At 52.0% G+C, this 24,578-nt stretch overlaps 1 protein-coding gene across 6 annotated transcripts in view; it reads right to left on the reverse strand.

Moving 5' to 3' along the window:
• Positions 1-24,578, reverse strand: part of NPHP4 (nephrocystin 4) — a 112,643-nt gene that overhangs the window by 71,049 nt on the left and 17,016 nt on the right. For 2 of the 6 annotated variants that reach the window (XM_053576564.1, XM_053576563.1), the window contains exons 4-9: positions 20,436-20,608; positions 19,119-19,234; positions 14,256-14,411; positions 7,812-7,948; positions 3,292-3,458; positions 2,181-2,307 (exon numbers count right to left, since the gene is read on the reverse strand). In XM_053576564.1, the coding sequence (XP_053432539.1) occupies positions 2,181-2,307; positions 3,292-3,458; positions 7,812-7,948; positions 14,256-14,411; positions 19,119-19,234; positions 20,436-20,608 (876 nt within the window). Of the gene's footprint in view, positions 1-2,180; positions 2,308-3,291; positions 3,459-7,811; positions 7,949-14,255; positions 14,412-19,118; positions 19,235-20,435; positions 20,609-20,806; positions 20,886-24,578 lie in introns of those variants that run through there. The other 4 variants (XM_053576566.1, XM_053576565.1, XM_053576567.1 and 1 more) reach the window with 3 other exon arrangements.

Here is a 24,578-nt window from a genome sequence, read left to right on the forward strand (position 1 = left end):
AGCCTCTCAAATAGATCGGACTACCAGCACATACCACTGCTAATCTTTTTAAATTTTTCATAGAAATAGGATCTCATTATATTTGCTCAGGCTGGTCTTGAACTCCTGGCCTCAAATGATCCTCCTGCCTCGGCCTTTCAAACTGCTGGGATAATAGATGTGAGCCACAGAACCCAGCCCATAAATTTTAAACCGTGCACCATTCTGAGTAGGGTGATTAAATCCAGCACCATCCCACTCGCTCCTGCCTGGGACGTTAATCACCCGTAGTCCAGCACGGCCACCCACACTGCAGACATATGCTCCCAGTGACAGGGGGGAACAGAGTGAGAGGCCACACTGACATAACTTTTATCACAGTATATTACTGTAACTGTTCTATCTTATTATTGGTTATTACTGTTACTCTTTTACTGTGCCTGACTGATGAATTAAACTTTATCATAGGTAGGTACATACAGGAAAAACAGAACACACACGGTAAGGTCTGCTACTATCCTCAGTGTCAGGCCCCCATCGTGAGTCTTAAACATACCCCTGTGGATAAAGGGGGACTCTTCTATTGACTTTTTTAAAAAACTGAATCTTAAGAATAGCACGCCTTGCATACATGCACTTAAGTCAGCGGTTCTCAACCTGTAGGTCACAACCCTTTTGGGGGTCGAACAACCCTTTGACAGGGGTCACCTAAGACCATTGGAAAACACATATTTCCGATGGTCTTAGGAATCGAGATACCACTCCTCATGTGTGGGGGTCCCCACAACATGAGGAACTGTATTAAAGGGTCACAACATTAGGAAGGTTGACAACCACTGACTTAAGTGTTGATAGATCAGTTCAACCGGACAAAGTGAGACTGTCTCAAAAAAAAGGTGGGGTGGTGCCCGTAGCTCAGTGGTTAAGGCACGGGCCACATACACCAAGGAGGCAGGTTCAAACCCAGCCCAGGCCTGCTAAACAACAATAACAACTGCAGCAAAAAAATAGTCAAGCATTGTGGCAGGCACCTGTAGTCCCAGCTACTTAGGAAACTGAGGCAAGAGAATCGCTTGAGCCCAAGAGTTTGAGGTTGCTGTGAGCTGTGACGCCACAGCACTCTACTGAGTGTGACATAGTAAGACTCTGTCTCAAAAGAAAAAGAAAAAAGAAAAAAATTATGAATGAATTCTATTAGGATACATGAAACCTACTGGCCTATTGTTACTACCAGGCAGCAGAATGTACTTATGATATTGTGAAATTTATATTTGCCCTTCTTCTGGTTTCCTGGTATACAATCTTAACGTCCTTGGAATCTCCAAAGTAATGTCCTTTGTATGCTAATGAGATGACCAAGGGCTGGCAGCCCCCAGGGAGCTTCAGAATGGGGCTGGTCACAGGAAAGACCGAGGCAGAATCAGAAAAAGGTTAGAATATTCAGCCTTACTCCCCAGCCTCCAGGGAAGAGCAAGGTGCTGAAGGTTAAGTTGACCACCAATGGCCAATGATTGGTAATCAATCATGTCCCATGTAATAAAGTTCCCATAAAACCCCAGAAAGACTGGCTCAGAGAGTTTCTGGACAGACAGCTGAGCACATGGAGGTTCCTGGAGACTGTGCTCCCCACCCCTTCCTCCCTTCACCCCGTCCATCTCTTCATCTGCATCCTCTGGAACGTCCTTTATGATAAACCAGTAGATGTAAGTAAAGTGTTTCCCTGAGTTCTGTGAGCCACTCTAGCAAACTAGCCCAACCCAAAACAGGGGTTATAGGAACCCCAATCATAGCCAGAAGGTTAGAAGCACAGGTGAACAGGCTCGCACAGGGCTAGGGGCTCTGATGCCACCTCCGGGTAGATCAGAACTGAACTGGAGGACACCCAGCTGGTGTCTGCTACAGAAGTGACTGAGTGTTTGATCTTGGGGAACAGCCCACACGTCTGGTGTCAGAAATGTGCTGGGAGGGTCCAGTGGGAGAAACTAAATCTGTTTTTTCCTGTATCCTTAGTACCACTGCCATAACGATGGGAAAGCATCATCAGCAAGAAGTATTTCTAGACCCATATCCCGTACTTGTCACCCATATTGCTGATAATCATCACACTGCCTGCGATAGAGAAAACATTCACACCAACTACATTTGCCCTCAGCACACAGGGCCCATCACCAGAGGAGACCTGAATACACAACGGCTCTCACATTGCTGTCCCCTCCAGAAGGGCCGTTGAACACGTACTCCAACTGGAAGACGATTGCAAACGCTGGGTGACTGACCATCTCGGGGAGTCGGAGGCGGCTTCTCAAGACTAGAGCTTGGTTTCCAGAGCTGCATCAGAAATACAAACGCGGGTCATGTCAGGGCACTGGCTCCCACCCTGCCACACATCCACCTCGACCACTCCAGGGACCCAAGACCCGGGGTGAGTGAGTCCGCCTGTGTGATGCTGCAAGCTCCTCTGTGCGACTTGCCTCTACGGTAGTTTCTATGTCACAATCAACACCTTTTCTGAATTGCCAGAGCTTGCATGCAGGAGGACAGATGGTAAGGCCACATCACCAGCAAGTACCACAAGGAAATGAAGGACTGGCCTGCTAGGGAGGACAGCTGGCCCCTGCCCAGCCTCACAGAAGAGCAGAGGCAGGACACCCCACATAGACTCTGTGGCATCGGACTGGGGAAGCGCTGGACTACACAGAACAGCAGGACTGCTGCACCTAGCCCTGGTTCCCCGTCACATGGAGACCTTTCCCAGGGTACAGCTGTGAGACAAAATCCAGGGTCTCCACAGACCCCAGCAGCCATGGCTGGAAGCATCCACAATACTAACTCCAAAATTGTCACAGCACAGCCAGATGCAGCATCTCACACCTATAATACCAGCACCTTGGGAGGCCAAGGCGAGAGGATAGCTTGAGGCCAGGAGGTCAAAGCCAGCCTGGGCAACATAGTGAGACCCCATCTCTACAAAAAATAAGGAAAATTAGCCAAGGGCAATGGGATGTGCCTACATCGGGAGGCTAAGGGCAGAAGGAGTTTGAGGCTGCCATGAGCAGTGATCACACCACTGCACTCCAGCCTGGGTGACAGAATAAGACCCTATCTCAAAAGAAAATTGTCACAGCACAAAAACAGGATTTTTCTAAACTGACAACTCCGAGGCTAATTTCTAATGGGTACAACTTAGCAGGAGGCGAGAAAGACGACAAGAAGTGCCGCTCAGCGTGAGTCTACACGGACAGGCGCACACCAGCCTCACATCACTGTGCCACCTCGCACAGCCCCCCAGCCCTCAGGACCCTGGGAAAATACCTGCTCTTTGAAGAGGAGACGACTTTCCTGCTGAAGCTGGCTGAGCGCGTCAAGGCCACGTCCATCTCAGGCACCAGCACGACCACCTGCGGCCTCTGCACAAAGCCCAGGCCATTGTGCACACCCACGTGCAGGCGCCGCTCCAGGATCTCCAGCGGGCCGCGCGCCTGGAAGAATCGCAGGCAGACGGGTGAGCCAGGCCGGAGGGAAGAGGGGTCGCGACACGAGTCCCGGGGAAAGTGAGCGGAGAGAAGAAACTCTGACAGAGGCTGCAGCATTTTCAGCTCAGGTGGTGCCTGGTTAGCACAAGTCCAAGCCCAGGACAGACACTAACCCAACCCTAACCGCTGGCCCTCGGGCAGCTCTAGTTACTGCACTGCCACCTGGGCGTGCGAAGAGCCACCACCCCCAGGTGCCACCGCCACCCAGTTCTCCAAGGCTGAGCTGACAGCACTCAAGTTGCAGCCAACTGGTCACCACAGGCCTCAGTTCCTTCAGTGAGGCTTGGCCCCCAGGCCGGGAGAGCCACTGATAGAGACGCAGCCAGAGGCAGGGCATGTCCACCTCCACCTCTCGCTACCCAGACACCTGAGGCTCGGGCAGTAGGGAACACGCTTACGCAGTTAAGTCATAAACCATAAAAACAAAATCTGCCCCAAAGTGAACACTGGATATTAAAGCATTTCATCTTAACTAAAAATGTGCAGGCACTCTGACAAACGGCCAAGGGCGCTCCCCCAGGTCATCAGTGTTTATTGAATTATGTGATCTTGCAAGATGAGCTCTGAATTCTCTCATCTTCACTGTCCATTGATAAAGCTGAACAAACCTAAACACAGCCTTTAGTCTCTGGATAATGAAAATGAAATTACGGGACCACTGGGTGTCTGCCAGTTGTATGGGAACCAAATGCAAAGTAAAAGTACATTAAAAAAGTGATTTTATAGAATATATAAAATTCAACAACGATACTCTTAAAACAACTGTACCTTCACATAATCCTCTCTGAAAGATAACAGCAGGAACGATGCCACGTAAACGGATGTTGCTACTTCAATCCTGCCCTATGCTTGCGTTTCTATTTCAGGTTAAGACCAAATAACATGGAACTACATTTTCAACAATGAGTAGAGAGCAAGAAAGCCAGTTCATGCCTATGTATTTAGAGTGTACCAAAAAATGTGTACGCATTTTAAGCCAGGAAAAAAACTATTAAAATTGTAACACTGAAGTTTGACTTCTGCAATTACAAGAGACGCTCAGACATGACTTGTACTTGTGGTGTTCTTGGTATATACTGAGCGTTACAATTCTAACAGTTTCTCTTTTCTTAAGTGTGCACCCTCTGTCTATGTAAGTAACAACTTGATAACTTCAAAGCTGGACTGGGAACCAAGGGACTTAGTCATTCTTTCCCCAACTAAATATTACTGCAAGACTATATGCTGAAGGCCGTCACTACACATCGTGTGCAGGAGAACAAAACAAAGTCCCTTAGTGAGGCAAATGGTCCCCAAGGGGACCGATGACAACAAGTGAACAGATAGGAAGGCCAGGTGCTCCCAGACAGGGCTGAGCACCCAGGAGGGCCAAGCCGGGCAACAGGCTGACCAGTGGTGAGAGAGGGAGATGCCAGCCCTCACGATGGTCAGGGTGCCCTGTCCAGACCAGAAGCCTGAGAGCGAGCATGGAGATGGGGGAGAACTCCAGGACAGCAAGCCACACCCAGAGGCCTCTGCCACCAGGCTGAGTGGGGCCCGCGGCCACACCCAGAGGCCTCTGCCACCAGGCTGAGTGGGGCCCGCGGCCACACCCAGAGGCCTCTGCCACCAGGCTGAGTGGGGCCCGCGGCCACACCCAGAGGCCTCTGCCACCAGGGCGAGAGGGCCCTGCGGCCACACCCAGAGGCCTCTGCCACCAGGGCGAGTGGGCCCTGCGGCCACACCCAGAGGCCTCTGCCACCAGGCTGAGTGGGGCCCCGGGCCATACCCAGAGGCCTCTGCCACCAGGCTGAGTGGGGCCCGTGGCCACACCCAAAGGCCTCTGCCACCAGGGTGAGTGGGGCCCGCGGCCACACCCAGAGGCCTCTGCCACCAGGGTGAGCGGGGCCCGCGGCTGCAGCAGGCCCAGGGCGTTGCGCTGAGCGAGGCCAGGAGGCTGCAGGAGCCAAACCACACACGTCCTGCCCACAAGGACAGGGTGTCTAGGTACCAATCCACAAGCAAGAAAAAGCCAAGAGAAGATTTTAAAGAGAAGGAAAATGGCTGTATCACTGTTTTTAAAAGACCTCTTTGACTACTGAGTGAAAAATAATAACGTTCTCTGGGACTTACAAGCCAATGTAGCAGGCTAAGTCTTCCTCAGAGAATTTCCTTCCCCCGTACCTACAACAAAAATAACAAAAGCAGCAAAAAAAAAAAAGCATCCACACAGCCACCCACTGAGGAAGACAGCACAGCACAACCCAATGGCCGTCCAACCCGGGTGCTCAGCAGGGGTGGGCAGGCCCCCTGCCCAGCGCCACCTCCTCCCCCGGAGCCACTGCTGAGTCGGCAAACTCCTGGGAACACCACCCAGGCCCGTGTGGGGGTGACTCCTCCGTGGCTCCAGGTAACCCCTCTCTGAAGCCATACCCTCTACCCTGGAACCCAGATTCCCCTACTGGTCTGACTCTGGACATGGCCAGGGATTTGGTTTGGCCAATGGGACAGCAGCAAATTTAATGCAGCCAGAGGCTTGGAAACACGTGCACACTTCCATGTCCTTTTGTGACCCTCCACCTCTGCGAGAACAAGCCCGGACTGGCAGTGGGAGGACGAGCCCGCATGTGGCCCAACCATCCCAACCACCCTGGCCATCCGGCCCCCAGCTGACGGCCAGCTAACTGCACACATGTGAGAATTTTCCAGGAAAGTCCCTGGCTCATCCTGCCTGAGGTTCTACCGAGGAAGAGCAGAACACACCACAAGGACATTCACAGCAGCATCATAACAGCCCCCAACTGAAAACTGCCCAGATATCTGTCCACAACAGAATGGATAAATAAATCGCAGGCACTCGGGCACCAGGGACAAGACAGCAAGGACAGCTCCACAACGGCCAGGGCGAGCCTTCCAGGAGCACCGCGCCGAGCAAAAGAAACAAACAAAACACACACACAAAGGTGTGATTTTGTCTAAATAAAGGCAGAGAGAGGCAAGGCCACGTTATTTAGAGATGCTCCAGCGAGGTAAAGCCAGAACAGAGACGGGAGGGCAGAGACGGGATTAGCATGAAGGCCTGAGAGCGGCCGCTCTGCTGGCTCCGGGCTCCTTCCCCAGGCTTCCCAGGTCACCCCAGGCAGCTGCACTCTGCTGCTCTATAGATGAGACTCAGGATGAGGGGCGAAATGTGATCAGGACACTGAGTAAAAGCAAGACCATGCCACAGCAGCTTCTCCAGCATCTGCTGGCGAATCTCTTTCTGTTTCTAAAGTTGAAGGGGAAGGCTCTCTCTTGCCCTACACGGGGGAATGAGGAGCAGTTTGCCCACAGGCATCTGGGCGCCCCTCCTTTTAGAGCTGGGAGAGCCCCTGGGGCTGCCCCTTTCTCTCCCCTGGGAGGCAGCACAGTGGAAGCCACCTGAGAACATCCCACCTAGCTCCCCACTGTTGGGAACAGAAAAGCCAGGGCCAGACAGACCATGCTCCAGCAGCACTGGTGACAGTCCATTAGGACCAATTGTTCCAGACAAAGGGAAAAAAAGAAGTCCCCCAAACCCACACAGGTTTTTCCAAGGAGTTTCTGGCACATAAACAAGCTTTTACACAAAATACCCAAGGGAATGCTCACAGGCACTAAGAACTCCAGAGGCAATGTCCTTGGACTTGGTGTTCTACAGCCCAGGCCAGCCATGAGATGGGAGTAGAGGGTAGCTGCAGCCTGGTGGGCGGGAGTAGAGGGTTGCTGCAGCCTGCCAGGGCACTCGGACAAATCCACATATCAGAAAGCAACAGAGAGGAACAGCGACGTGTTGCCCCGCAGGCTCTCTGTGACGAGACACAGGGATGTGCTCACACCAGCAGGCAGAGCTGAGAGTGGAACCAGGGAGCCGTGACCTTGCCTTCCAGTCACCACCTCGAAATAAGCCACGGTCCTCTAAATGCCCTTTGTAGATTTATCTTATGGGTTGCCCTACACTCATCTCATGACTTGGTTTACTTTTAAGTGTGTCTGTTTCATGATCTACCAAAATCAATGTTAATGAATATCTCAGGCTGGCAGCACCTTCACCACCATCCAAGTTAAAACAGCAGCTGGAGATTCTGCAGGGGGGCATGGCTGCCACAGGAAATGGGTCCTCTAAGACCCAGTGTAAATATCGCTTCAGAGACAGAAAGAGTGTCCCTCTTCAGCCAAAAAAACAGGAAAGACAGGAGATTGGCACCAGTGGCCACACAGCCCACCCCCAGTGGCAGAAGGGGCCAGCATCCCGCCCCATCCGCCCAGCCCTGCTGGGCACATCTCCACCCTTTGAATTACCTCCTGGAAGTGGTCACTGATAACGAGCTCTAGAAGTTCCTCCTCAAATTTCTCAAGGGAAGGGTACAGGGTGAAGAATAAATCATCCAAGTACCATGTGACAGGCTTCTGAAGGCGAGGCTTCCGGAGGGCGTCACCTGAAACAGGGAGAAGGCTCCCGTAAGATTATCCTTGGAAATGAAACCATCAGAAGCCACCGAGAGCCCTGGCCCATCCGGGTCACGAGTGGCGGGACCTTCAGGGAGGAAGAACACCGTGAGCGTCCCAGGCTCTGGAGTCCAGCGCCCCAGCCCTAGGCTGGACGCAGAGCGACTCAGGGAGCCGAGCATCCCTCTGCACTCCGCAGGGCCATCACAGGGGAAACAGGTCACATATGCAGGATGCTTTCCCACAGGAGCATGGGTCTTGGCTGAATTGAAGCAGAACCTTTCTGATAAAGACACTAGTGCTTCCCCCATCGGTGCCATTTTCTCCCCAAATGCATCTCTATGAGCAGGGTCTATGACTTCCCCTTTGTACAAAGAAACACCAGGGCTTAGAGAGGCGACAAAGCTGGTCCAGCTCACAGCACGGCCAACAGAGCAGCCAGCCTCCAATGTCACCCCTGAGCGCCATCTACTGTCTGAGCTACAGGTGGCCCTAAACAAGGGGGACTGGGGTGCCCCCACTGGGGTTATGGACATATAACTTGACTCCCCCAAACTTAACTACTGTTTGCCTCCCATTGAAAGGAAGCCTTCCTGGCAACCAACAGTTAACACACACCATCTGTGTTACATGTTCTATGCTGTAGCCTCAGAATAAAATGCGCTGGAGAAAAGAAAATGTTATTAAGAAACTCATAAGGGAGAGAAAATGCATTTACTATTCATGAAGTGGAAGTAATTCATCATAAAGGTCTTCACCCTCGTCATCGTCACCTGGGGTAGGCTAAGCAGGAGGAGGAGAGGAGGGCTTGCTATCTTGGGGGTGGCAGAGGTGGGAGAAAATCCACATGCAAGTGGACCTCGCAGTTCAAACCTGTGTTGTCCAAGTGACAGTCAGATCACCCATTCAACCAACCAGCCAACGGCAGCCATCCACTGACCCAAGCCTGGCTGTGGCAGCACTGACTTCCTGGCAGCGTGGACACAGTGCCCCTTAGGTTCAGTAATCGGGTCTAGCTTTACTTTATCTATTGCCAAGTCTTTGGTTAGGAATGCAAGGTCCTGCAATAGCCTAGCTCCTCTGGGAGAACCCACTTTGCAAAGATATACTTTATTCTGGGACTCCCACAAGTGCACCTCACAGAAAATGAAGGCTGCAGCAAACCCTTCACAAGTAGAACCCCTTCCCACCGACATCCCCTGGGCCCCTGAGACGCCCACCTGCTGAGGGGTCCAGTTCACCAGAATGCACTTCACAGAGCAAGGAAAACATTATAACAACCAAGTTTGGGAATGATTTAGGCAGAAACACACAAACAAGTTTGAGCAGCCAAGTTTATTCTAAAACACCTTCTACTGCCTTTGGAGACTGGCGAGACTTGAGGTCAGCCCTTACTTGAATCGTTCAGGAAAGATCCAGCACACCATCTCCCAAGAGCTCGATCCCTCAGGACCCCAGCCTGGGCCTGCCACATGGAGTATCCATTTGTGGAATAAACTGGTGAGTCAATGAATGAAGTAATGACTATATAAAAGGTATAAACCAACTAGCTGCAGGGTTTTCTCTGGGGAGTAAGACGGGAAGGGAAAACTTTCCATTTTTACTGAATTTGATGAATAAAGACTAACTTTGTTAGTTCAGAATGGATTTGGCATTGTAAGACAGCCAAGAGTCCAGCTGCACTTTGCAGCTGCTCCCATGTTGTCCAGCTCCACCCACTGTTGCCGAGCCATAGCAGAACACCCCAGGTCCGGGAGGGAGTGTCTGAGCATCTCGGGAGCCTGCAGAAACAAACCCCACAGCAGGTAAAGGTATTACGCTTTGGAGTGCCGAGGCCTCACCCAGCTTCTTAAAATGCAGAATTTGGGGCCCCACCCCCTCAAATTCTGATCTGGCAGGTCAGGACTAGGGTCTGGAGAGTAGCATTTTTAACACACTCCTCTGGCAATCCTTATACAGGAAGCCCAAACACCCAGCTCTGGGGACACCAACTTGGAGGAGGCCCCCATCAGGCAGACAAGTCAATAGTCTAGACAAGGCTTCCAAGTTCAGATTTGACAGAGCAGGGAACCCAGGCCTGGAGAGGCTCCAGTTAGCCTTTTCTGTGGGCAGGAGCCATTTGTGCAAGAGGGACCATGCAGCTATGGTCCCGTGTGCAGAGCAGCTACTCAGTATTATAATACCACACCAACAAAGGGACCACAGCAGGTGGGGGAGGCAGCAAGGCTGGGAAGGGAGGCAGGGCAGGTGAACAGGTTGGTGTAAGCATGCCCAAAGCCAAGATGAAGAGGGGAGCGCCACAAGAGGGGCTGCAGGCGGAGGAGGAAATGTGGGGAGGGTTGTTCCCAGCAGGAGGAGGGGTGCAGGACGACCACACAGCAGGGACACTGCCCACACAGCAGGGACACTGCCACAGCAGCAGGTGTGGCGGCGGCGGTTGGGGTGAGACCTTAGAAGCAGCCATTCCCAGTGACCCACCTGACCAGGATGTGTTTCGATTAGGGAGACCTTCAGCCAGCACCTGCTTTCCCAGGACCACCACACAGCCAGCGAGCAGGAAAGGGGTGCCAGCAACAGAGGCAGGAGCCTGGCCGGCGTGGAGGGAGCCGGTACAGCAGGCAGAGCCCAGCCCGGCCCAAAGCCCAGCATCAGGGACACTAGAGAGATACACGGGGAGGGAGGGCAGGGCTGGATGTTGGGCAGCAGAGGCAGGAGCCTGGACAGACAAGATGCCAGCACAGAGGGGTTGGTGATCCACCGCTGGGAGCCCTCTGGTGCTGCCAGGTCTGTGCGAGTCAAGTTCAGCTCCACCCCACGGCCATGCACCCACCAGCCACCTTGCCAGCCCTCCATCCAGACTTCCTACAGCAGCAGCCAGGCCTGCCCGCCTCTCCACCAGGACATACCCCTATGGCACCCACAAGCCACCACCATTGTCCCCAAACAGCCCAAAGCTCCTGGGAGCCTCCTGAGACCAGATGCTGTCTAATCACCTGACAACACAGGCACAAGAGAGCCCTCCGCAGTATCTCCCCATGGCCTCCACTTCTCAGAACCCACCAGTGCACAGCTGGCTACTCCCTGGGCGGGAAAGCAGGCGAGTGCCCTGTTTCAAACAGCCCCCTGGGGCCTCAGAGCACTGAAAGGAAAGGACAGGGCCAGGACCCTGAGCTCCCATGTGGAAGCCTCACTCAGGGAATCAACTCAGTCCTGGCATTGGCTGTGACCTTGGGTTCCAGTTCTGGAAAATGTGCTTTACCCTTATTTTCAACATCCAGATAACCAATAGGTTGGGGGGAACTGGACAAAGGGACCCAGGATCTCTCTGTATTATTTATCACAACCACATGTGACTCTACACAGCTGCAATACAATTTTCAATTCAAAATGAGCCAATCCTCCCATAATGTGGCTTTTTACAAATAAACTATCCAACTCCCAAGACAGCATCAAAATCAAATCAAACCCTCTGAAACCAGACACATGAACACCACTGCCCAACCAAGCGCTGGCCCTTTCAGGGCTATGAATCTTATCCAGCGAAGAAACCCTCCTCAAAAGTGAGTCATAAAAGACCTAAGTCATCGGCAGAGTCTGTAACAGAGATGACGCCGCCCGCCCATCAGAAAGCAGCTCAGACTGTAGTGAGGCTTTCACATAAGTGAAAAGCTGAGCAAAATGGGATTCTTTCCTACACGGCCCCGGGGGAGCTGCTGAGAAACCAGTCTTCCCTGTCCCCTCCTCTGTCCCTTGCTCTCTCGGTGGCCATGGAGGTGGCACTCCCCCTCTCTCTCCTGCCGACTCCTTGCTCAGACCCCCGTTCATTAGATCACAAACAGCAGCGGCACACGCTGCTCACATCCGTTCAGGGCCTTGATGACCAACGGGCCACAGCGTAAGAGGGGCAGCCGTGAGAGCAACAAGACCCTAAAAGACGAGGTGCTGAACCTTGCGCCCTGGCTCAGACTTCTTTAACTGGAAACTCTGCCTCCCAACCCCTGACCACCCACACAGACATAGACACCGAGGATAAAACCGGGCGCCTGTCTTCTTAGGACACCCAAGCTTCTCTTTCTCCATCTCAGTAACGAAACAGCCAGTCCTGGTGACCTGCAGAACTGCTCTGCCTGCAGCTCTACTGACCCATTGGCAAGTCACCTCAGACGCCAAGACTCCCAGGACAAGAAGCCTGAGACAGCACATGGCACCACCCTCAGTGTCAGACACAGCACACGTCATTGCCAAGTCCACAGGGCCCTACCTGGCCAAGGGAGCAGGGTCGGGGGCTAGGCCACAGGTCTAGTGCCACACACAAATCCTCTTAACTCAACAGCAGTGACAGTGACACACTCTGTCTCTGCTCCCTTTCAGGAGATCACAGACAGGTTTCAGAAGCAGTAAGACTCCCTACAAGGGCTGTGGAGGGCATGCATAGCAGTGACCTGTGACAGGCAGCCCAGGTCTGCTTCATTCATGGTTAATTCTTCCTCTCCTGGCTCTTCTCTGGAATGATGGAAAAATGACAACTTCATGTTCGTGATGACCACTACAGGCCCATTCAAGAAGTGAACCACTTCAGGTAGTAACATCTGCACCCCAGGATTGACCAGGACACCAGCAAACCCTTAAAAAGCAGAACCCTTCCCACCGACATCTCATGGGCCCTGAGATCCCATGCTCACCCATGGGATCCCATGCTCACCCATGGATCCCATGCTCGTCCCATGCACGGGGATGTCACGGACAATAAACATGCTGCACAGAGCAGAGACGCCTCCCCTCCTGCAGGGTCTCAGAGCAGAGACGCTTCCCCTCCCGCAGGGTGTCAGAGCAGAGACGCTTCTCCTCTCCCCTCCTGTAGGGTCTCAGAGCAGAGATGCCTCCTCTCCCCTCCTGTAGGGTCAGAGCAGAGATGCCTCCTCTCCCCTCCTGTAGGGTCTCAGAGCAGAGATGCCTCCTCTCCCCTCCTGTAGGGTCAGAGCAGAGATGCCTCCTCTCCCCTCCTGTAGGGTCTCAGAGCAGAGACACCTCTTCTCCTCTCCCGCAGGGTCTCAGAGCAGAGACGCCTCCTCTCCTCTCCAGCAGGGTCTCAAATGTTCCCAGGACCCAAACACTCAGCACGTCACTGAACTCCATCTCAGCCCTGCACACCCTGCTCCAGAGCCTGCTTTTCCTAGAACTCAGCAAGGAGTTGCTACCCAAGAAAACAGGTTCCTGTACTGTCCAAAATCTCCAGCATGTAGCAAGTAGGGAGGCCAGACAAAAGGCCTCCAGAAGTGCCCAGGAGCACAAAGCCCAGTTTGTAAGGACCGTCCAGCAGATTCCAGAGCAGAGAACAGCCATACAGTATCAGGCACACCCCACAGTGTCAAGCACACACCAGACAGTGTCAGGCACACCCCGGACAGTGGTTCCATGCCTGGTAAGAGTTGATCCAATGCCACCCCTGGAGAATCAACTTCTAAAAACCATGCCAAGATAGAGCCCTTGCCTATCACATAAATTTCAATTTTCAAAAATAATCAAGCCACTGCGCACCCCGCCCACAGCAGCAGCATTCACTGAAGTCGAAAGCTGGAAACGACCAAAGTGTCTATTGCGGAGTGAACGGATAAGTAAAATGTGGTCCGTCCATGCCAAGGAGCATGACTGAGCCTGAAAATGGAAGGAGACTCTGACATGCTGCAACAGGGACGGGACAGGAGGACATATGGGAGTGAGGTGAGCCACCACACGAGGCTGAAGACGCTCTGATTTCACTTATCTGAGGTCCCTAGAGGAGTCAAATCATAGACACAGGTGGTAGCACGGCAGTTGCCAGGGCAGGGCTGGAACGGGGAGTCAGCGTCTAATGGGGACAGAGCTTCAGTCTGGGAAGAGTACAGGATCTGGGGATGATGGTGGTGATGGTTACACAACAATGTCAATGCACTTAATGCCACTGAACTAAGACCTGAAAAGTGATTCAGACGGTGCATTTTACATTTTGTATATTTGACCTCAATCAAAAAATAATAACCAAGTCATTGCTGGCGTGACACCGTGCAGCAGAGAGCTGGCAGCAGCCGTCTTCCCGGCTACGGTCATCAATGAACTATGTGTCTTAGGAAAGCACTTCCCCAAGAAAGGTACTGATCTGAAGGATGCGAGACGCTCTTCAGGGACTAGACGACCATTGCCGTCCTCCCTGCCCCCACACCATTCCACTGGACACATCTAGAGGAGCCCAGTTTCGCTGAGGTTTGAGCGTGAACAACCACAGTCTCACAAAGTGGCCAGAATCAAAGAAAGTGTTACCTGTGTCTCCGTGAGCTGGAAGCAGGCCAGGGATGCGCTGCAGGCCGGACACCAGGAGGTTCTCAGGAAGAAGGTGGAAGGCGGGCTCCAGGGGCGGGTGGGGTCTCAGGGTGTACTGCAGGCTGCAGTTCTCAATGAGGGTCATGTGTTTGTTCTCTAGGGGAGAGAACACAAGGTGATCACTGACACTTCCCGTCAAACCAGCCAAGAAACAGAGCCTTAGAAACACCACAGCCAGGAAAAGGACTTTCCTAGGGAGGGAGGGGAATTGCTCTGTGAATTCCACCTAAAAGTGAAAAACGTTAATCCTTAAGAACACACTGTGGTAAAACTACAATGAGATACTTGTTTTTGATCAACCTAACAAAGTCCCCCCTCTCAGCCCTTCCCCCTCCTGGTGAGGGCACAGGCTGGGAGCTGTGCAGTCTCCCCAAGCCTCGCTGGTTCTGCCACCAGAGGAGGCTGGACGACACTTGAGCCAAGGCCTGCCTTCCTCCAGCGTCAGCATGAGCGTCCATCAGGCCCCACCACGGAGCAGGAAGACACTGGAGGGATACCAGCGTCAGAGACGGAGCCCTGTCCTCAAGGAAGAGGCCTTCTCCTGGGGTGACGGCTGAGACAGAGACACACCAATGACACGTGGAGAGCTAGACGCAGACCTCAAGGAAGGTCTGGGTGATATCCGAGAGGAGGCAAAAAGCAGATGCCCTTGGCGCAGGTGCAATGGAAGCCTCCTGGAGGGAACAGCCAGGAGGAGCACAGGTGACGGCACCAGGACAGACCGTGCTCCGAGTGGCAGGAGAGCATCCACAGAAACAAAGGAGCAGGGGGCACCCCAGTCACAGGGCCATGGCTCAGGGGGACCCCAGACACACTCCCGTCACATTCCTGCCAAATGGCCAGTCTTGCGTTGGCTTGATTTCCTCCACTGACGGGGACCTCACCACCTCCTAAGGCACACCGCGCCATCTTAGGCCAGTTCTGGCTATAGATGGCCAGATGCAGAAGGATGGCCATAATGCAGAAGGATGCTAAGAGTTACAAATCATGTCTTTCATGTTCTGATTTTATAAAGAGTGAACTAAACATGAACTACTGTATTCATTAGAAAAAGAAATTAATGAAACTGTATTTTTAGTACCTAGCACTCCAAACATGGAATCTCCTAACTTTAACATATAGAATGTTGCTGAAAAGCATTTGACAGATAAAGCTATGTGGCTGATCAGAGAAAAAAGTGGCACACCACCATGAAGGGCACACAGGAGAAATATTGAGCAAAACAGTGAGCAAAACTCAATGCCCAGACCCTCAGCCCCAGCCCTTCCACTTCAGAAATTCATCCTACAAGGCTCAGCACCCGTAGCACAGTGGTTACAGCGCCAGCCACATGCACCCAGGCTGTTTGAACCTACCCCCAGCCAGCTAAACAACAATGACAACTGCAAAAAAAAAAAAAAATAGCCAGGCGTTGTGGTGGGCACCTGTGGTCCCAGCTACTTGGGAGGCTGAGGCAAGAGCATCACTCAAGCCCAAGAGTTGGAGTTTGCTGTGAGCTGCGACAATGCCACAGCACTCAACCAAGGGCGATATAGTGAGACTCTGACTGAAAAAAAAAAAAAAAAACAAGAAAGAAATTCATCCTACAGATTCACTTGCACACTTGAAAGGGGTAGCCATCTACACAGTGTGGCTCCCAGACTTCTGTTCTGAGCCACCTAAGAGTCCCTCAGCAGGAGACTGAATCAATCAAAAAAAGGAACATCAATGTGACAAAATTCCGAGTGGTCTTAAAAACAATGAGATTCTTTTTATACACTGACACGAAACATCCCCCCAAAATAAACTGTTAAGGGGAATAATCCAGGTGTCAAGCAATGAGAGGAAAGAGGGTAACATGGGGGATGAAGGTGCCAGATACGCTCACCTGCTCCCTGCCATACGAGCACCCAGATATGCTCACCTGCTCCCTGCCATACGAGCACCCAGATACGCTCACCTGCTCCTTGCCATACCAGCACCCAGATACGCTCACCTGCTCCCTGCCGTACGAGCACCCAGATACACACACCTGCTCCCTGCCATACGAGCACCCAGATACGCTCACCTGCTCCCTGCCATACGAGCACCCAGATACACACACCTGCTCCCTGCCATACGAGCACCCAGATACACACACCTGCTCCCTGCCATACGAGGACCCAGATACGCACACCTGCTCCCTGCCATACGAGGACCCAGATACGCTCACCTGTTCCCTGCCATACGAGCACCCAGATACGCTCACCTGCTCCCTGCCATACGAGGACCCAGATACGCTCACCTGCTCCCTGCCATACGAGCACCCAGATACGCTCACCTGCTCCCTGCCATACGAGCACCCAGATACGCTCACCTGCTCCCTGCCATACGAGGACCCAGATACGCTCACCTGCTCCCTGCCATATGAGGACCCAGATACGCGCACCTGCTCCCTGCCATACGAGCACCCAGATACGCACACCTGCTCCCTGCCATACGAGCACCCAGATACGCTCACCTGCTCCCTGCCATACGAGCACCCAGATACACGCACCTGCTCCCTGCCATACGAGCACCCAGATACACGCACCTGCTCCCTGCCATACGAGCACCCAGATACGCTCACCTGCTCCCTGCCATACGAGCACCTAGATACGCGCACCTGCTCCCTGCCATACGAGGACCCAGATACGCGCACCTGCTCCCTGCCATACGAGCACCTAGATACGCGCACCTGCTCCCTGCCATAAGAGGACCCAGATACGCTCACCTGCTCCCTGCCATACGAGCACCCAGATACGCTCACCTGCTCCCTGCCATACGAGCACCCAGATACGCTCACCTGCTCCCTGCCATACGAGCACCCAGATACGCACACCTGCTCCCTGCCATACGAGGACCCAGATACGGTCACCTGCTCCCTGCCATACGAGGACCCAGATACGCTCACCTGCTCCCTGCCATACGAGCACCCAGATACGCTCACCTGCTCCCTGCCATACGAGCACCTAGATACGCGCACCTGCTCCCTGCCATACGAGCACCTAGATACGCGCACCTGCTCCCTGCCATAAGAGGACCCAGATACGCTCACCTGCTCCCTGCCACATAATGACTCTGGAAGCAGGGACTCAGAGAGACCCTCACCTGGTGGCCAGGAGGGTGCAGGCAAAGGAGACCTCAGGACCCCGACCTTTTACACTACACACACCTTATGAATTCTGAGGCATGTGCACATATCACCACAACCAGCCAGTGTTGGGAAATGCCATCCAAATGGAGGAGCAAATGTCACCACACACAACTGGTTCCTTCTCACGTCCCCTCCCCACACGTCTATACCTTCCACGTCGATATTCACACACACCCCAGAACTGCAGTGCAGAATAAACGTGGTGGCTGTGTACACTGTTTAAAAGGTCCTGCTTCTGAGGATACTTCGGAAGAGAAAATACTGGCAAATGAATACTGAAATTTGCCAATAACCAAAATGCCAAATTTATAAAGAAAATCAGTTAAGTTTCTGTCTAATTGTTGCCCTGTCACCAGATTTTCACCATGTCAGTGGGGCAGTTGGCTTTTTTTTCCTTTTATTAAGTCATATACACATAGATCATGAATACATTTATGCATATGTGGGGACAATGTGTTGATTTTTTATACAATTTGGAGTGCTTACATCAAACTAATCAACATAGCTTTTTGCCTCATTTACTTGATTATTGTGTTAAGACATTTATATTCTAAACTCGATAGATTTGACTTGTACCCTTGCAATATGCTCCATAGGTGTGGTCCCACCATGTACCCTCCCTCTATCAACCCTCTCCATTTCTCTCCTTCATCCCGGGCTATAGTTGTGGTCTATCTTACATAAGAAAGTGTGAGTAAATATAAATTGGTTTCATAGAAGTACTGAGCACATTAGATACTTTTTCTTTCATTCTTAAGATACTTACTTAGGACAATATGTTCCAGCTCCATCCACTTTAACTCTTTTACGTTTGCATGGAGGGAGTTGGCTTTTAACACAGGCCACATGGCACAGAAAGAGTCGCCTCCAAGGGATGTGGCAACATCTCACCTCAAAGACACAGAAAGCCAGCTCCCCTGACAGATCCTCCTCCAACTACCCCACCCAGTCCCTGTTGCCCTGGGGCAAGCACAGCCCCTGCTCCAGGCCTCTCTGATGTCCCTCCAGCCCAGTCCCCACCCCCCGCCACCGAGCACCCCTCCTGTCACCCTCCAGGTGGGAGCAGCAGAATGAGCCCTACACACCCTCCCACCTGACCATGGCGCCCCTCTGGCTCCCCAGAAGGACCGGTCTCAGAGGCAGGGAAGGACTGCTCCCCTCTCCAGCAGGCCTCACAGAGGGGGTCAGTCTCACTGTGCTGAAAGTGACCAGTGGCCCAGAGGCTCTGCAGGACAGTGGTGGCCAGGCCGCTCGGCTGCTGCTTCGTCTGCCGGCAGAGCTGTTCTCCCAGAGGCAGGGAGGCCAACCCCCACCCCCAGTGGCTACCACAGGCCTCCCCTGCTCAAGGTCACAAAGCAACACTTCCTTCTAGGCTGGAGCATTTCAGTTCTTTTTTTTTTTTTTTTTTGTAGAGACAGAGTCTCACTGTACTGCCCTTGGGTAGAGTGCCGTGGCGTCACACGGCTCACAGCAACCTCTAACTCTTGGGCTTACGCGATTCTCTTGCCTCAGCCTCCAGCATTTCAGTTCTTTAAATTATGCCACAAATCCAAGGCCACGATACAGCTGCCCAAACCTATTAACTAAGTTAGCTAAGCTCACAGTGGTTCACACAGACAAGAGGAGACAGAGCTAAAGGTGGAGAATACCCAGGGGAGTAATAAGATCAGCAAGGGCACTGCGGCCAACCCGGCTCTTACGCTCTGCAGGGTCCTGGAGAAGCGGGTGCAGGAGGGCTCTGGGGGTGCCATGGTACAGCCGCAACCTGGAAGACAGGACCCAGATGCACGTTAGCCTCCGCATGGAAAGTACATGGAAACCACAGCTCCGCCGCGCCCACTGCAATTTCTAACACCGCCAATCCCGTGCCCTGGAGAAAGGGGGCAGCTGAGGAGAGCACACAGCCTCCCACCACCCAGAGCCCCTGGCCAAGCGTGCCTGGCACATGTACAGCCCCGAACTAAGGAGCTCAAAACCAACGCCACGGGAATTTAAAAAACTCTAAAATGGTGAAACTTACTAAATGTACAATATAAACGTTTTAACACAATAACTAAGAAAATGCCAGGAAGGCTATGTTAACCAGTGTGATAAAAATGTCAAATTGTATATAAAACCAGTGCATGGTGCCCCATGATTGCATTAATGTACACAGCTATGATTTAATAAAAAAAAAAAAAAAAAAAAAAACTCTAAAATGTCCCAAGAAAGACAATGTTTGAAGAATTTCCATGGTTGTGTATCTAGAGCAGGGGTTCTCAATCAGGGATGCCTTTGCCCCTAGGGGATATTTGGCAATGTCTGGAGATGGTTTTGGCTGTCACAACCCAGGAGTGGGTGTTTCCGGCATTTGGTAGGTAGAGGCCAGGAACACTGCTTAATATCCTACAATACCTAGGACAGTTCCAACAGCAAAGAATTGTCCAGCCCAAAATATCAGTGGTGCCAAGGTTGAAAACCCCACTCTGCAGTAATGATGCTGACACCGACCTTGGCTGAGAGGATTATACACCACCGTACCCATCTCTGTCCACCTAGCTCCTGAGCGGAGCCTGGCACACAGCAGGTGCACGGTGTCTGTGAGGGAATACCCACCGCCCCTGGGCACTATCTGAGAAAACCTTATTAATACTTCAGCAAGCCTTATAATAAGCACGTATTATAATGACCCCTCGTGTGTAGACAGGGACTTGCCTCGAGCCCCCCCAGGGAGCAAGTGACAGCCCAGGACCAAAGCCAAGCCCACCTTGCACCAACTCAGGGCCAAAGCTAGTCCTCACTGTGACCTAAGGAATGAACCCTCACCTCACTGGGAGATGGCAAACCTCCCAAGCAACTATACCCCAGGATGCTGCTGTGATACAACTTAAGATGACAAACTTAAGGCCCTCTACTGTTGCCAAAAGATGAGCGGTTAATCACCACAGACGCCAAGAGACTCCAGACAGAGTAAACAAGGTGGGTACCGTTTGTCCTGGGAAGTGGAGGTAGGAGATTCCAAATTGTTGCTGAAGATCCGAAGAATTCCAAACCCACATGACAGTGTCTGGAGGGTCCCATCCCGTTTCTTGCCTTCAGCGACCACTTCTACCACAGCCACAATAGTAGGGTGGTTTAAGGATGTGTGAAAATACAGGGGCTGTAAGACAGAAGCAACGGAGAGCTAAGACAGAGTCGGTGAGGGGCGGACACTCACCGCCTGCAGGGAGGACACACAAGAGAGGACAGGGCACCTCCCGCGCCCACAGTCCGTCTTCACCCGCAGGCCACAAGCACCGGGACTCTCCACCAATGGCCTTCCAGGTGCAAGAGAAACAAGCACACTGAAATAACTCACTCTGTGCTGAGAGTTGGAGTCGGAGCCTTTCATTCCAGAGCACCCGACATCCAGGACACCAGACTTCTGCTCTGGGAACTTGCTATTCCCTAGGAGTTCCACAAAAAAAAACCAAATCCTCTGGAGCAGAAAGGGGCTGGAATGGCTATGCACCCATCTCCAGGGGTGGGTGACATCAGGCAGGAACACAGATCAGCCCGAGACATGACAAGTTCCCCACAACAAACACAAGCACGCTCCACGTGTCACCCCACACGCCACACAGACGCCTCAATCACAGCATGCCGGTCCTCACCCAAACCCCACTCTATGTGCAGCTATCATCACGTTCCGTCTCAGCTCACTGTTTAAACTAAGAAGAATCCTTCGATTTCTTTAGCTCGTAAGTAATTCTCCCCAGTTCAGAGCCCAACTAATAGCTCCTTATGCCAAAAATCGCCTTGAGATCATTTTATTAACAGATCTCTTGGGATCTAAGCCAAGTAGATGATACTCAAATGGATCTAAAAGGTTTTCTGTTTCTGACCTTTCCATTCTCCAGACCTCTGGCTCTGCCTTCCTGCCAGTCCCCAGGGGTGGACGGATCCAGGTCCACATGTATCAAGCGTGCTCCACCCGAGAAGGAAAAATCCTTCCCTCTGCTGCTGCTTGGCTGTTCATTAAATAAATTCAGTGCAGCTGTTTTTATTTAAAAGGACTGCACCTAACTGTAGAAGACACAGGAGGCAGAGGAGCCGCTGGGGGGTTTCCTCGCCTGCAGGGAATTCACCCCAGAGGCGCTCAGAAGTGGCTGAACTTGGGCGAAACTCAGAGCGCCCTGAGAGCCCAGCACCCAAGCTGGGGGTCAAAGAACAGAGAGAGGTAAGGCAGGGCAAGGCTGGTCTCCCAGAGCGATTTAAACTTGGAATAATCCTCCTGTTAATGAGTCATTACCATGGTGTCACTGAGAAAACGTTTACTGTGATCACAGACTGTCAGCCCAGGATAACAGAGAGACACATTAAAACATCAGCCAGGAGATATAAATCGTTATTCTATTATCTTTTATTGCAAAATGATGAAATAATGACCACTTACAGCTGACAGGTGGTTGGACTAAGGGAGAATTATGTTTCTGTTTTTGAAGACTCAGAACTGGTTTTGAAAAGCCGCACTGAAGTCGAGTTGGTGACCATCTCGCCTTTCACATTTACACCTGTGTGTATCAGTTTTATAAACACTACCTGCTTTTTCTTTTGCAATAAAACAAGCATTTCAAACTCTAATATGGCAATAACACCCCCAACCCCAGACTAAAAGCCACCTGGAAATTACTCCACCTGAAGACAGTGGGACCAACTGCTCTGGTCGTGTCCCAAGGGCAAATTTATAGTTATACCACTTCCTTTTGTTTCCTGCCAAAACCAGTTATTTTGAAACCAAAACACCACCACTAACAGTAACAATAACAGAGCCCCTGGCTTTCTGTCTCACAATCTACAGACTCCATGGTCAGCCAGAGGAGTCGGTGGCGGAGGCACACTGCATGTTAAAAGTCCCGACGGCCGTAGCCGCTTGGGCAGTGAGTGACAAGGCGGTGTGCTCTTTTCAGATAATCATTTATTGCCTGCAGTGTGGGAACAGCACACTGCTAAAGAATCTATAAAGAATCTGGAAAACACAACCCAGCCTTCAAGAAGTTCAAGGCTCAAAGGCCTTACGGAGGACGGACTTAGGCGGGTATGAAAATGTAAACCCCGCTCCACAGTGGACTGTTCTGAGATTCTATGGGAGCAAAAAGCCTTCCAGGTACAAAAAACACAAACAGAACTGCGCCCTGCCATGCCCTGGCCCTCCTCACAAAGTCACGTTCAATTAATCACCGGTACCTGGCCACACACCTCCTACCTTACTCGTACAAAAGTGGGCTCAGCCAAAATTCCAGATAGCACTCAATGTAGTAATACCTGTAAACAAGCCCTCAGTCCAGGCAAGTTTAATTAACACCAGGGCCATCCATTTGAGAGGCGCATTCTCTGCATCAACTGAGCCTGCATGATTAAAAGGTTAAGTCAAGCCCATCGAATTACCTGCAGAGGCAGGAAGAAAGGAGAAGCGCCCTCAGTCACCTCTACATGACATCTCACTCACCCACAGTGGGCCAGCTTCCTCCCTGGCAGGGTAAACACATTAATAAATCATTTAAATGCCCCAGTCTTAATGCCTTCATCTTCAAAACATGGACACCATTTTGCCTCAAGGCCAAGTTTCCATTCTTCACTGGCAGTGACAGAATCAGAATTGGGCCTCTGATGACATGTCTTCCAGCTGCACGGCTCGTCTGTCTGGCACCTACAGGACGTGGGGCTCCCCACACGACACTGGGTGACAAGGACAGGGAAGAACTGAGCAGAAGCTGAACTAGGACTTCCCAAAGAATTCTGTTACGATACATCTTTAACACAGTATCTTCAGGAGGCAAATAATTCACGAATACTTGATGCAATTTCTACCTAACAACTCAGCCTCACGACGCACTCTTCAACAAAGACAGTGATAGGGAGAAGCCCTCCATTATCCACAGCAAAGGTCACATCAACAGGGACGGGAAGGGCCACAGACCAGAGAATTATCTGGCCTAAAATGTCGGTAGTGCCAAGGCTGAAAAGCCCTTTTCTGGAGTAAGGATGCCAACATTAACCTTGGCTAAGAGGATCACATACCACCTTACCCATCTTTGTACATCCAGCTCCTGAGCGGGGACTGGCACACAGCAGGTGCTCACAGCGACTGCTGGGTGAATCCCTACCGCCCCCAGCACCTATCTGTGAAAACCATATTACTTAATACTTAAGAGACCCTTATGAGACGATTATTATGATCCCTCATTTGCAGATGAATGAATTCAGCATCAAAGAGTTTAGTAACTTCCCTGGAGCCCCACAGGGAGAAAGTGAAAGGCCAGGACAGGAGTCATGCCCACCAAGGCAAGTCCTCGCCTTACTTAGAAAAGTCACCAGAGCCAACTATAACAGGAGGAAAGAAATATCCCACAACATTGTCATGAAAACACAACATCAAAACTGACCAAGTTATAACTTTCTATCGTCCCCAAAGGACGGGCAGGTCTCCGTACAATCCTGGAAACATGTCCGAGGGGAGTCATTTCTCCTTCTAGAACCCAGTTTCTTCCATCCTCCCCATCTCAGGTTCCAAGCTCCCGGAGTGGTTTCTGTGGAGCCAGAGAGGAAAGCAACCCTCCACAGCTACAAACGGATGGACAGAGAGCCTGGCCCAGTGGCACTCCCCCTCCCGGACCCACTCCCCCTCCCGGACCCAAGGAGACCCCCTGCGGGGAAAGGCTCTCGGACATGGAGCTGCTTCCTGCTTTTGCTGCGACTATTTACCTTCAGGACATGCCCTTCCTCCGCTGAGCAGAAGAACACAGGAGAGGCAGCAAGCCTCCACAGCGAGGGTGAACCACACGCCCAGAACCTGGCTGATCATCAAGTGGTTCAGAAGGGCTTCATCTGGATTCACTGATACTCCCTAACAGACTCCACTTACATCGCTCTCATTACTCTGACAAATAACAGCCCTTCAAAAGTCGTTGCTTTGGTTACAGGAGGGAAAGCAGCCCCATCACTTGTGTCACTCGGGGAAGGCGGGCAACTGACCCTTGTACTTTAGCATATTTGGGGCTAGAGGGCCCTGGGAGGAGAGATGCACTTGCTTTGGCCTCAGGCTGCCTGTCAGGAAGCACCCAGCCTCCAGCCCAGTCACTCTCCTCAAA

Source organism: Nycticebus coucang, chromosome 22, assembly GCF_027406575.1.
Source record: "Nycticebus coucang isolate mNycCou1 chromosome 22, mNycCou1.pri, whole genome shotgun sequence".
NCBI classification, from domain to species: domain Eukaryota; kingdom Metazoa; phylum Chordata; class Mammalia; order Primates; family Lorisidae; genus Nycticebus; species Nycticebus coucang.